This window comes from Bubalus bubalis, chromosome 17 (assembly GCF_019923935.1).
Source record: "Bubalus bubalis isolate 160015118507 breed Murrah chromosome 17, NDDB_SH_1, whole genome shotgun sequence".
Taxonomy (NCBI): domain Eukaryota; kingdom Metazoa; phylum Chordata; class Mammalia; order Artiodactyla; family Bovidae; genus Bubalus; species Bubalus bubalis.
The window spans coordinates 29,219,759-29,232,300 of NC_059173.1; the positions used below are offsets into that span (position 1 = coordinate 29,219,759).

Sequence of the window (12,542 nt, forward strand, 5' to 3'; positions counted from 1 at the left end):
GCCGGGATTGGCCAGTGTGGCACCTCGGACCAGCCCAGCCTAGCCCTGGGCTGGAAAACACGGGAGACTCCAGGGTATGGAGCTCAAGTGCTCCGCCTTCTGCCCCGGGACCGGAAGGGGCCAGCGACCCCGGGGGTGGGAGTGGGTGGGGCTCGCGCGGCCCCTTCGCCCCGCCCAGCCCGGGACTGGAAGCGCGGGAAGGGATCCGCCGGCGTGCGCGGTACCCGGAAGGCGGCGGCCGGGTGGCGGCCGAACGGCGGGGTCAGCGCGGCGCAGGAGCCCCAGCAGTAGAAGCAGCAGCAGCAGCAGCAGCAGCAGAGCAGCCAGAGGCGCCGCAGCTCCATCCCGCGCTTCCTCTTCGGTTTCGAGCTCCTCCCTGCAGGCGGGTCCGGGGCGGGGCGCGGCGCGGGGCTGAGACGGCGACGCCCCCTCGGTCCTGGCGGCTCTGAGCCCGGATGTCGGGTAGGCTGCAAACTGTAGGGTTCACGCTGTTTTCAGTACGAGCACCTGCCCAGGACCGCGTGCCCTGGGATAGTTTCACTTCTGCTAGAAAAGAGCCTCTTTACACGGAAGTATGATAGTGCAGACAGCTGTGTGACCTGCACTTCCTGCGTCAAGTGAAGTTTTATTTATTTTTTTTTCCATCTCAGATGGAAGAATGCAGGCAACAGTGGAATCCAAAGGACCTTAATTCTGTTTCTCTTTGTGATGGGCCCTGACTTTAGGAACCCAATTCCAAAATGCTTGTGAATTTACACAGACATTCTTCCAGCAGGTGTTTATAATTGCGTATCAGAACACACAGTTGTGAAAATAATACACCACGTTTTGATGATTTAGCCAGTTCAAACTTTGGAAATCAGTTTCTGAAGGTAGCGCTTCTTACATTTGTGTTGAAATTTAAATAAAAGTATTTCAAACGCTTTGTAAGATGCCCAGCGCGTTTTAAGCCCTTGGTTTATCAGCTATTTTGTTTTTAAGGTAGCTTTTCCCCTCTTATTACCATTACACTGCATCCCCCCTGTTCAGCTTAGTTCATAGTAACCCACCCATCATGTTTTCTTTCTTTTATTTATCTCTTCAAGTCATTTCACTTCATATCAACTTAATCCTAGAGAATGGACCATAGACACAACAGAAGTAATGTTCAAATCAGTTAACATCCCAATCTGGCAGCATTTCAGGTTAAGGATTTTCTGGTGAAGGTGGAAGTTCCCCTTTAAGGATGAAGGTGGCTCTTTTGCTCTTTTTTTTTTTTTTTGCCCATTTCTATGCTTTCAAACCTTAAAAACCTAATTGTAGGAATGAGATCCCTAGGCATCGAAACTAACTCCTGACTTATGCTCTCCTGAATGTACACCATGCCTAGCCTGACCTGTTGATTCTTCTTGATAAAAAGAGGTAAGAATGAAGAATTCATCAGCTAAAGAGTGGCTCCCTTTCTACCCAGAACAGCCCTCTTAGCTGGTGGATCACACAGGCAAGATAACATCTGAAGAGTCAGCCAGCCTGCAGCTATGGAGGACCACGTAGAACCCACCCTCCTGCTTCTCTGACTCACTGAGACTCTCTGCTCCCATCCATTTTCCCCTTGAAAATGTACCATGACTGCTCAAAATCTTTGGAGTTCATCTCAAGACATGAATCCACCTTCTCCCCAAATTGCCAGCTTTTCTGATTAAAGCACCTTTCCTTTCTGTTCACACTTTGGCTTTTGAGCCGCGAGCAGCTGCGACCTGAGTTCAGTAGTAACAAGGAGACCAGGCCACTTGTAACGTGCATTGTCATCGGTGTCCTGATGGCTTTTGGAAGGGCACAGATTTGTTTCTCAAATTTAAAGTGCACATTGAATGTAAATTCTAATGCAGGAGTTCTGGAGTGGGTCCCGATTCTGCTTTTCTAACCATCTCCTGGGCCTGCTGCTGGTGGCATCAGGGTTCCCATTTGTAACAGCAAGCAGTGTACCAAACTTGCTGCTGTTTCTCTGCTCCCCTAACTCAGGAGGGACATGGGGAGAAGGCTGGGGTATCTTCCCCAGGGAAAATTCATACTTTCCTGGTCATTCTATCTCTGTTCATTTCCTTGCGCAGTGAATAGAACTAAAACAGAGCAGGGCCCTTTGGTTCTTGTTCCTCATGACCTCTGTCTGCCTTTGTCTGTGAAGAAACTTTAGCCAAAGAAGAAGTTTAATCAGAGAAGTGGGAAAATGCAGACCCAAAGGAAAACAGTCTGACAGGACAAGGCAATAATAGTTCAGTCAGTAAGCAAAGTCAAGGACGTTTTGTTCCTTCTCAAGGGCTTTAGATAATATTCTAAGCCATAGCCTGTGAGCTGCTTATAGATATTGAAACCCCCCCAGGTGAGAGAAGTTAACTGCGTGATGACCAGACTGTAGCCATGACAGTAGCTGCCACAGTTCTGAGAACTGGCCTGAAGAAATGGAAACAAACTGACCCTGAAACTAAAGATTAACTGTACCTAAAACAAACAAGATGACACTGGTCAGACCTCCAATGACCAACTTCAAGGTGAAGGTCAGAGCTAACTGTGCTGTTTCTGCATGTAGCCCCCTCCCTCCATCTATAAAATTTCTTGCCCCCTGACTGTCGGTATATGTGTGTGGGGGGTAGGGTGGGGGGGTGGCCTTTGGACAGGCATGTTCCCTCCCTAAAGGCTGCCAGAATCCAAAAGCAAATTTTCTTTTCACCAACCTAGCCTCCTTAATCGGAGAAGGCAATGGCACCCCACTCCAGTACTCTTGCCTGGAAAACCCCATGGACAGAGGAACCTGGTGGGCTGCCATCTATGGGGTTGCACAGAGTTGGACACGACTGAAGTGACTTACTTAGCAGCTTAGCAGCAGTAGCAGCCTCCTTAATGGCTTTGAACAGTGAGAAGCTGGACCACTTTTGGTTACAGTAGTGAGTAATATTGTCTTCTCTGGCTTCAGGGCAGCTATGTGATTTACAGGGTCCTGTGTAAACAGAATGTTAGTAAGGACTTTAGGATGGCAACAGTAGAACATTAAACCAAGGATGAGTCTCTCTCATACAGGATCCTATGTGGCTACCCAGGCCACACACCCACACAGGCAGCTTACTGGGTCTTTCTGCTATAATCTTTTCTAAACGACTTTCAGGAGTCTTCTGAATTGATGTCATGGTCAGCCCTCTTAGCCTTTTTAGACTCACTCTCTGATTTACATCTTTAGTTTTTACCTAGTACAGTGGGTCATGCTATTCTCTGATGGAAAAATGTTAATAAAGACTATGTTAACAAAGATAATGTATTAAAAGTAAAGACATGAAAAATTTTTTCTATGCATATATGACGAGATGATTGCTCTCAGAATGTAGGTGGTAAATATTTAATTTAAATGGTGAATTTACAGGTCAGTGTTCATATCATCCCTGGCAGTTCTGCATCTACACCTTCCTTGTAAGACACTCAAGCTAATATATATACAGCGAGTCCCCTATTTAGGAACCTTCAAGTGGCGAACTTTCAAAGACATGAACATGGGTTCACATGTTCAATCACAGAGACTAGTTCGCATGTCTAGTGTACATTGTTGCCTGCATGCATCCTGTACAAGTGGTTGTGCTTTTGTGTCCCTTACTACAGTACTGTATAGAGTACAGTAGGGCTGTATCTTTATTTAAAGTTCAGGATGTCCAGAAGCAAGTGTGAAAGCAAGGGTGACCTAGCTGGCACCACTAAGAAGAGATCCAGGATACAAGGAATGGCAGGGGAATCTTCTTTATCTGAGGAGGCACTGTTAGCTTTTGAGGCCCAAGGACCTGAATGTAGAATGGTGCACAATGGTTGCCGCAGCCATTCAGACTTCAGTCCAGTGCCACTGTGTCATCTATGACGAGAAAAGAAGAGCTACTACCCAGACATTACTGGGTCATTTTTTTAAAGAGGGTGAGAGAGTCAGTTCCTAGGCAGGTTGATAAGAAGTCTGGGGTTTCAGAGGGGGAGGGGAAGGAGAAGAAAGGGGTCTGGGGCTCTCAAGGAGGAGATAGGGTCTGGAATTCTCAAGGAGGAAAGGACAAACATTTTTCCCCCTATATTCCTTAATAAGGATTATAAAACAATAATGTATCTTGCTTGAGGGCATGTTTCTCCTTCCTGAAAACCTGACTAACCCTGTTATCTTAAAATGTATATTGTGGGAGTGCGTCTAGTAAGATCTTTACAAACTTGAGACATTCTTTTGATTTATTGTGATCAATTAAAAAAGTGTATAACTCTCTTGCTAGCACTAGCAAGGGGGGGACACTCTCCATCTCTCTTCTGATGTCTGTGTCAGAAGCTTTCTCTGTTCCTTTTTGTACTTTAATAAAACTGCTACACAGAAGCTCTTGAGTGATCAAGGCTGGTCCCTGGTCCTGAAGCTAAATCTTGGGAGATCAAGAATCTGACACTGTTGACTGTAAGCGATCAAGGGTAGATAGAATTGAATCCATCAAGGAACCAGACCTGTGGCATCAACATCAGGAGTGAGTGACTTTGCAGCTTGCCCTCTGTTGCTGATGACTCTTGACTCTGCCATCTCCCACCTCCTCTCCCTCCTCCGGTCAGTAACTCTTCTTGCCTGTTCACTCAGTGCCAGCCCCTGTATGCCAGCTGTTGTACTGTGTGTGTGTGTGTGTGTGTGTGTGTGTTAGTCCCTCAGTCATGTCCGACTCTTTGCGACCCATGGACCCACCAGGCTCCTTTGTCTATGGAACTCTCCAGGCAAGAATACTGGAGTGGTTTGCCATTCCCTTCTCCAGGGGATCTTCCCATCCCAGGGATTGAATCCAGGTCTCCTGCATTGTAGGCAGATTTCTTACCATCCGAGCTACCTGGGAAGCTCTGTTGTACTGTACTACTGTGCTTTTCAAGATACTGTAATGTAGGATTAAAAATGTTTTCTTTATTTTTTGTGTCTGTTTTTAATGTATTATTTGTGTGAAAAGTTTTATAAACCTTGTTTACAGTACAGTACTATATAGCCAATTGTATTAGCAGTGGCCACAGGACTGGAAAAGGTCAGTTTTCATTCCAATCCCAAAGAAAGGCAATGCCAAAGAATGCTCAAACTACTGCACAATTGCACTCATCTCACACGCTAGCTAAGTAATGCTTAAAATTCTCCAAGCCAGGCTTCAGCAATATGTGAACTGTGAACTTCCCGATGTTCAAGCTGGTTTTAGAAAAGGCAGAGGAACCAGAGATCAAATTGCCAACATCTGCTGGATTGTGGAAAAAGCAAGAGAATTCCAGAAAAACGTCTATTTCTGCTTTATTGACTATGCCAAAGCCTTTGACTGTGTAGATCACAATAAACTGCGGAAAATTCTGAAAGAGATGGGAATACCAGACCACCTGATCTGCCTCTTGAGAAATTTGTATGCAGGTCAGGAAGCAACAGTTAGAACTGGACATGGAACAACAGACTGGTTCCAAATAGGGAAAGGAGTACATCAAGGCTGTATATTGTCACCCTGTTTATTTAACTTCTATGCAGAGTACATCAGGAGGAACGCTGGGCTGGAAGAAGCACAAGCTGGAATCAAGATTGCCGGGAGAAATATCAATAACCTCAGATATGGCGATGACACCACCCTTATGGCAGAAAGTGAAGAGGAACTAAAAAGCCTCTGGATGAAAGTGAAAGAGGAGAGTGAAAAAGTTGGCTGAAAGCTCAACATTCAGAAAATGAAGATCATGGCATCCGGTCCCATCACTTCATGGGAAATAGATGGGGAAACAGTGGAAACAGTGTCAGACTTTATTTTTCTGGGCTCCAAAATCACTGCAGATGGTGATTGCAGCCATGAAATTAAAAGACACTTCCTCCTTGGAAGGAAAGTTATGACCAACCTAGATAGCATATTCAAAAGCTGAGATATTACTTTGCCAACAAAGGTTCATCTAATCAAGGCTATGGTTTTTCCTGTGGTCATGCATGGATGTGAGAGTTGGACTGTGAAGAAGGCTGAGCGCCAAAGAATTGATGCTTTTGAACCGTGGTGTTGGAGAAGACTCTTGAGAGTCTCTTGGACTGCAAGGAGATCCAACCCGTCCATTCTAAAGGAGATCAGCCCTGGGGTTTCTTTGGACGGAATGATGCTGAAGCTGAAACTCCAGTACTTTGGCCACCTCACGCGAAGAGTTGACTCATTGGAAAAGACTCTGATGCTGGGAGGGATTGGGGGCAAGAGGAGAAGGGGACGACAGAGGATGAGATGGCTGGATGGTATCACTGACTCATTGGACATGAGTTGGAGTGAATTCCAGGAGCTGGTGATGGACAGGGAGGCCTGGTATGCTGTGATTCACGGGGTTGCAAAGAGTCGGACACGACTGAGGGACTGATCTGATCGGATCTGATTAGTTGGGTACCTAGGCTAACTTTGTTGGACTTATGAACAAATTGAACAAACATGTTCTTGGAAGGGAACTTGTTCATATTTAGGGGAGTTACTGTGTGTGTGTATGTGTACATATCTGCAACATCTTGCCAAAATCCTCAAACGAACTTTTAGGTCAACCCAATATAAACAGAAGTTTGCATTCAGATCATAGCTACTGTTTATTGACAACCTGCTGAGTCAGAACATTTAAATAAAATAGCCACCTTACCCCAGGAATATTGGTATGGTCGGGGGGAACATTTAAACTAAATTTACTTCCTAAGCTCACATCAACAAATACATGTTGAGCACCTGTTAAGTACCAGACATGGTTCTGGTTGATGAGGATCTGTTAGTAAATAAATGATGAAAGTGATAAAATTCCCTGCCCTCATGGAGTTGGTGTCAACTGAGGAATGACACACATAAAAACCAGTAAATTGTGTTACAAGGCAATGAAATGGGATACAGAGAGTCAGAAGTGTGAGCAGGTGGGGCTGCAATTTTCAGTAAGATGTTTGGGATGAACCTCCCTGAGGAAAAGACTATGGAGTGACAGTGAGATGCTCTTGAATCTGGGGAAAGAGAAGCAGATGGAAGGAATGGTCAGTGCCCATCCTTGAGGTGGGACTGTGACTGCACTTTCCCAAAACATCAAAGACAGCATAAGAGGAGAGGAGAGAAAGTGGGAGAGAGTAGAGGATGAGGGGGCAAGAAACTCTCAGACTGTATGTCTCTGAAGGTTAAAGGGGAATCAAAGTTATTTATCAAATGGTTTTTGGGAAAGTGATTGAAAAAGCTTTTATCTTGAAAATGGAAGTTTGCATGTTCAGTTCAATTCAGGTGCTCAGTTGTGTCCAACTCTTTGTGACCCCATGGACTGTGTGTGCCAGGCTTTCCTGTTCATCACCAACTCCCAAGCTTGCTCAGACTCATGTCCATTGAGTCAGTGATGCCACCCAGCTATCTTATCCTCTGTTGTCCCCTTCTCCTCCGTTCAATCTTTCCCAGCATCAGGGTCTTTTCCAGTGAGTCAGTTCTTTGTATCAGGTGGCCAAAGTATTGGAGTTTCAGCTTTAGCATCAGTCCTCCCAATGAATATTTAGGACTGATTTCCTTTAGAAATGACTTCTTGGATCTCCTTGCAGTCCAAGGGACTCTCAAGAGTGTTCTCCAACACTACAGTTCAAAAGCATCAATTGTTCAGCCCTCAGCTTTCTTATAGGCCAACTCTCACATCCATACATGACTGCTGGAAAAACCGTAGCTTTGACTAGATGGACCTTAGTTGGTAAAGTAATGTCTCTGCTTTTTAATATGCTGTCTAGGTTTGCCATAGCTTTGCTTCCAAGGAGCAAGTGTCTTTTAGTTTCACAGCTGAGTTCACCATCTGCAGTAATTTTGGAGCCCAAGAAAATAGTCTCCCACTGTTTTCATTGTTTCCACAAGTATTTGCCATGAAGTGATGGGAGTGGATGCCATGATCTTAGTTTTTTGAATGTTGAATTTTAAGCCAACTTTTCACTCTCCTCTTTCACTTTCATCAAGAGGCTCTTTAGTTCTTCTTTGTTTTCTGCCATAAGGGTGGTGTTATCTGCATATCTGAAGTTATTCATATTTATCCCAGCAATCTTGATTCCAACTTGTGCTTCATTCAGCCCAGCATCTCGCATGATATACTCTGCATATAAGTTAAGCAGGGTGACAGTATACAGCCTTGATGTACTCCTTTCCCAATTTGGAATCAGTCTGTTGCTCCATGTCTGGTTCTAACTGTTGCTTCTTGACCTGCATACAGATTTCTCAGGGGGCAGGTAAGGGGGTCTGGTATTCCCATCTTTTTAAGAATTTTCCACAGTTTGTTGTGATCCACACAGGCAAAGGCTTGCTAGTTTTTAGAATCAGTTCAGTTCAGTCGCTCAGTCGTGTCTGATTCTTTGCGACCCCATGAATTGCAGCACGCCAGGCCTCCCTGTCCATCACTAACTCCCGGAGTTTACTCAAACTCATGTCCATCGAGTCGGTGATTCCATCCAGCCATCTCATCCTCTGTCGTCCCCTTCTCCTCCTGCCCAATCCCTCCAAGCATCAGGGTCTTTTCCAATGAGAACTCTTCGCATGAGGTGGCCAAACTATTGGAGTTTCAGCTTCAGCATCAGTCCTTCCAATGAAAACCCAGGACTGATCTCCTTTAGAATGCACTGGTTGGATCTCCTTGCAGTCCAAGGGACTCTCAATAGTCTTCTTCAACACCACAGTTCAAAAGCATCAATTCTTCAACGCTCAGCCTTCTTCACAGTCCAACTCTCACATCCATACTTCATCTATGTGGGAGGTAATTTTTCTCATTAACTTTGCAGAATACCAAATAGCACTTCCTTCACTTCTGTGTTAGTTGTTGCTACACAACAGTGACCCCAAACTTAGTAGCTGAAAGTGCTAACCTTTATGATCTCACACAGTCTCTGTGGAGCAAGCAGCTAAGCGGGACCTAGCTGGGTGGTTTGGGCTCAGGCTCTCTCATGCGGTTGCAGATGTCAATGAGGAAGCCTGCCATATGACTAAGCAAAGGATGTTGTCACCTTCAAGCCTTCACATTACAGCCACCCTGACAGTGAGCCCTAAGGAAACAGGATGGACAGAGGGTGCCTACCATCCAGCAGTTAGTCCTGCAGCCAACATGCACTGAAGCACCCCAGGGTGACTCAGGCTGAGAAAACACAGGACACTGGCCCCAGACTGCTGAGGTGTACATCAGAGGAAAGATTCAGTGAGCCCAGACTCTTGCATCCTCCCAAACATAGAAAAGCTCTGAATTCCTTAACTTGACATATCTGGTTTTCTTTGATAAGAGTAATCTTTTGAAGTTCCTACTACCTGGTGTTTATTGTAAAAGCTCCTATATACCCTGGCTTCTCCCTTGCCTCTTTGAAGAGCTCCCTCAGAGTGATCTGAGAGGGCTGTCCCAGGCTGACATCATCAGGATGTATGCCAAATAAAACATAATTCTCAACTTTTTGGTTGTGCCTTTTTTTCCCCAGTGGACACAGACAAGCTGTTGAGAGCAGTTGAGGTTGTCTGAAAGCTTTACAGGGCTGGGGTTGAGATTTCAAGCTCACATCACTGTTGGTAGGAGTTCTCAGGCTTTTGGACAAAAGCCTCAGGTCCCCACCACCTGGGCTGTCCCCAGGGCTCCATGGGGCCTGCAAGCTGTTTTCCTCCAGAGTGAGGATTGGAGGTGTGGGAAGAACAGGCAAGGGAGTGACTGAGATGAGGCAGCAGTGTCTCCTGGGACCTGACCTTGAAGTTGCACAGCGTGCTGCTGCCCAGGGTTACATAGACCAAGCCTGGTCTGGGGTGGTGGGTGGGGAGGGGAGAGGATACAGGCTGTGAACACCAGGAGCTGGGCCCACTGGTGTGTGTGGGAAACCAACTGCCAAGGCCTCATCTGGATACAAGCAGTCCTACAGCCCACATGGTCATCTGTGTGTGTATGACAATAATCCAGCTCTTTGCTTCACAAATGCTTCTCAAGTTCTGTGATAGTCAAATCATTATTTATTATTTCTACTATCTTGTCATAAACCTTCTGGGATTTCTTTCTTTAGCTTATAATCATTTTACTTTATTTTAAAATGATTTTGCTATGCAGCACAATTTACAATAGCTGAGACATCGAGGAAACCAAATGTCCATTGACAGAGGAATGGATAAAGAAGCTGTGGTAACACATATACAATGGAATATTACTCAGCCATAACAAAGAAGGAAATAACATCATTTGGAACAACATGGATGGGCCTGGAGATTACTTATCTAAGTGAAGTAAGCTATGCTATGCTAAGTCACTTCAGTCGTGTCCGACTCTGTATGACCCCATAGACGGCAGCCCATCAGGCTCCCCCGTCCCTGGGATTCTCCAGGCAAGAACACTGGAGTGGGCTGCCGTTTCCTTCTCCAATGCATGAAAGGAAAAGTGAAAGTGAAGTCACTCAGTCGTGTCCAACTCTTAGCAACCCCATGGACTGCAGCCTACCAGGCTCCTCTGTCCATGGGATTTTCCAAGCAAGAGTACTGGAGTGGGTTGCCATTAAATATCATAGGATATCACTTATGTGTGGAATCTAAAATATGACACAGATGAATGTATCCATGAAAGAGAAGCAGGCTCATAGACACAGAGAACAGGCTTGTGGTTGCCAAGGGGGAGGAGTGTTGGGGGGAGAGATGGATTGAGAGATTGGGATTAGCATATGCAAGCTATTATGTTTAGGATGGACAAACAACAAGGCCTCTGTGTAGCACAGGGAACTATAGTCAATATTCTGTGATAAACCATAAATGAAAAATATGGAAAAAATATCCATAACTGAATCTAAATCAGCTAAATTTCAATTAAAAAATAAAAATAAATAAAATGACTTTGCTATGGAATTGTTTTGTTTGCTTTTATTTTTTCTTAATAAACACCCATGTTTTTGATTTTCTAAGCATTGTTCTAGTACTTTACAAGCATTACCTTTATTGAATCCTCACGCAAACCTTCGTAGGAGATGGTATTATCATTACTTCTGCTGTGTACGTGGGAAACTGAGACACAGAAAAGTTGAAGTACTTGCTTGAGGTTGTGCATCTGAAAACTGGTCCATTTGAATCAGCGGAGTCTGGCTCTCATCTCTGCTATGCAGCCTTTCCAGTCCTTCATCCTCATTTTTGAATGCTTTATTAAATTCTGAACATTCTTAAGAGATGCATTATAGTACTCATTGAATGAGTACTGTGATGCATGAGATTTTGTAAACTTTAATCAGCTAAAGTTTGTCAAGCACAAACTGAGGAAGCTCCTAGTTTTAAACGGGGAAATGTTTCAATGGATATTAATTTTATAAGAGATTAGTACTTTAGTGATGTTTTTCATGATATGGGGAATTGTGTAATATCTAACCTCATGATTTCAGGATTTCAGATAATGAATATACTGATGAAAAGTATGCTTAACCCCCTACCTCTGATCCTTACAACATCTCTGCAAGGTAGGAATTCCCATCCTCCCTCCACAGATGAAGAAACTGACTTGCATAGTGAGAAAGAAAATTATTTAAGATCCTAGGTAGTCAGTAGTTGTGATGAGATATAAACTAAGCTCTTACTTCAGAGGTCATATTGCCCTCAGTTATTCCAAGGAACATTTGTGGTTGTTTCTTCTTCTTAGTTTTCCTTGTGTTCACATTTCTTTATTATTAATATTTTTGTAGTCTACTACAAGTTTTCTATATTTTTATATGATTACAGGACAACATGACACTCGATAGTGTATTCGAGTCCTTGTATCACCTCTGGGTTGAAGAGCTGCTTTTCTCCTATTTAACTTTTCTCTTCCCAGTACAGGAGGGGATTCTATTCCTCCAGGCAATTAATTAGCTAATGTCTGGATTGAAATATTTTATTTTCTTCGGTGTTGAATTTTGCACTGAAAGATTTATTAATGCCACAAAATCCTCCCCCACCATGCACCCCTTATGTTGTTGTTGCTAACTGGGTTCATACAGTCATCAGAGTTGTATTGACGTCCTTCGTTGGCTACATTTCAAAGAAGTGAAGTTGCTCAGTCGTGTCTGACTCTTAGCAACCCCATGGACTGTAGCCCACCAGGCTCCTCCATCCATGGGATTTTCCAGGCAAGAGTACTGGAGTGGGTTGCCATTTCCTTCTCCAGGGTATCTTCCCAACCCAGGGATTGAACCCCAGTCTCCCGCACTGCCGGCAGATGCTTTACTATCTGAGCCACCAGGGAATCGGAACTACATACATCCTGAATGAGAAAATACATTCTGAAAATCTCTAGGTACCAGACTTTCAAATTTCCTTTCAGGCCAGAGAAGAGAGATGCTGTCTGAACAGTTACTGCTGATGGGTAGGATCTGTAGGCTTTAGAAGTAGTTCATTCCATTTTCTCATCCACAGGGAAACTGCAACTGGGGGCTGCCAAAAATGTGGTAAAACAAAGGACAAGGTGGTAACTCCACCCACCAGCTTCTAACCAGGAGGGAAAATGTCATTAGTGAAAAGCCCTAGTGTATATCTCCTTTCTCCAAACAATTAATGAAATAAAATATCCTGAGAAACAACTGAAAC

The 12,542-nt window shown here is 44.4% G+C and overlaps 1 protein-coding gene across 1 annotated transcript in view; it reads right to left on the bottom strand.

Moving 5' to 3' along the window:
• The window catches only part of CTSO (cathepsin O), a 35,550-nt gene extending 24,510 nt beyond the window's left edge, over positions 1-11,040 (bottom strand). Inside the window, exons 1-3 of the mRNA XM_045163164.1 lie at positions 10,927-11,040; positions 6,637-6,756; positions 225-474 (exon numbers count right to left, since the gene is read on the bottom strand). Of these exons, the coding sequence (XP_045019099.1) occupies positions 225-474; positions 6,637-6,756; positions 10,927-11,040 (484 nt within the window). The remainder of the gene's footprint in view (positions 1-224; positions 475-6,636; positions 6,757-10,926) is intronic.
• Positions 11,041-12,542: the final 1,502 nt, after the last annotated feature.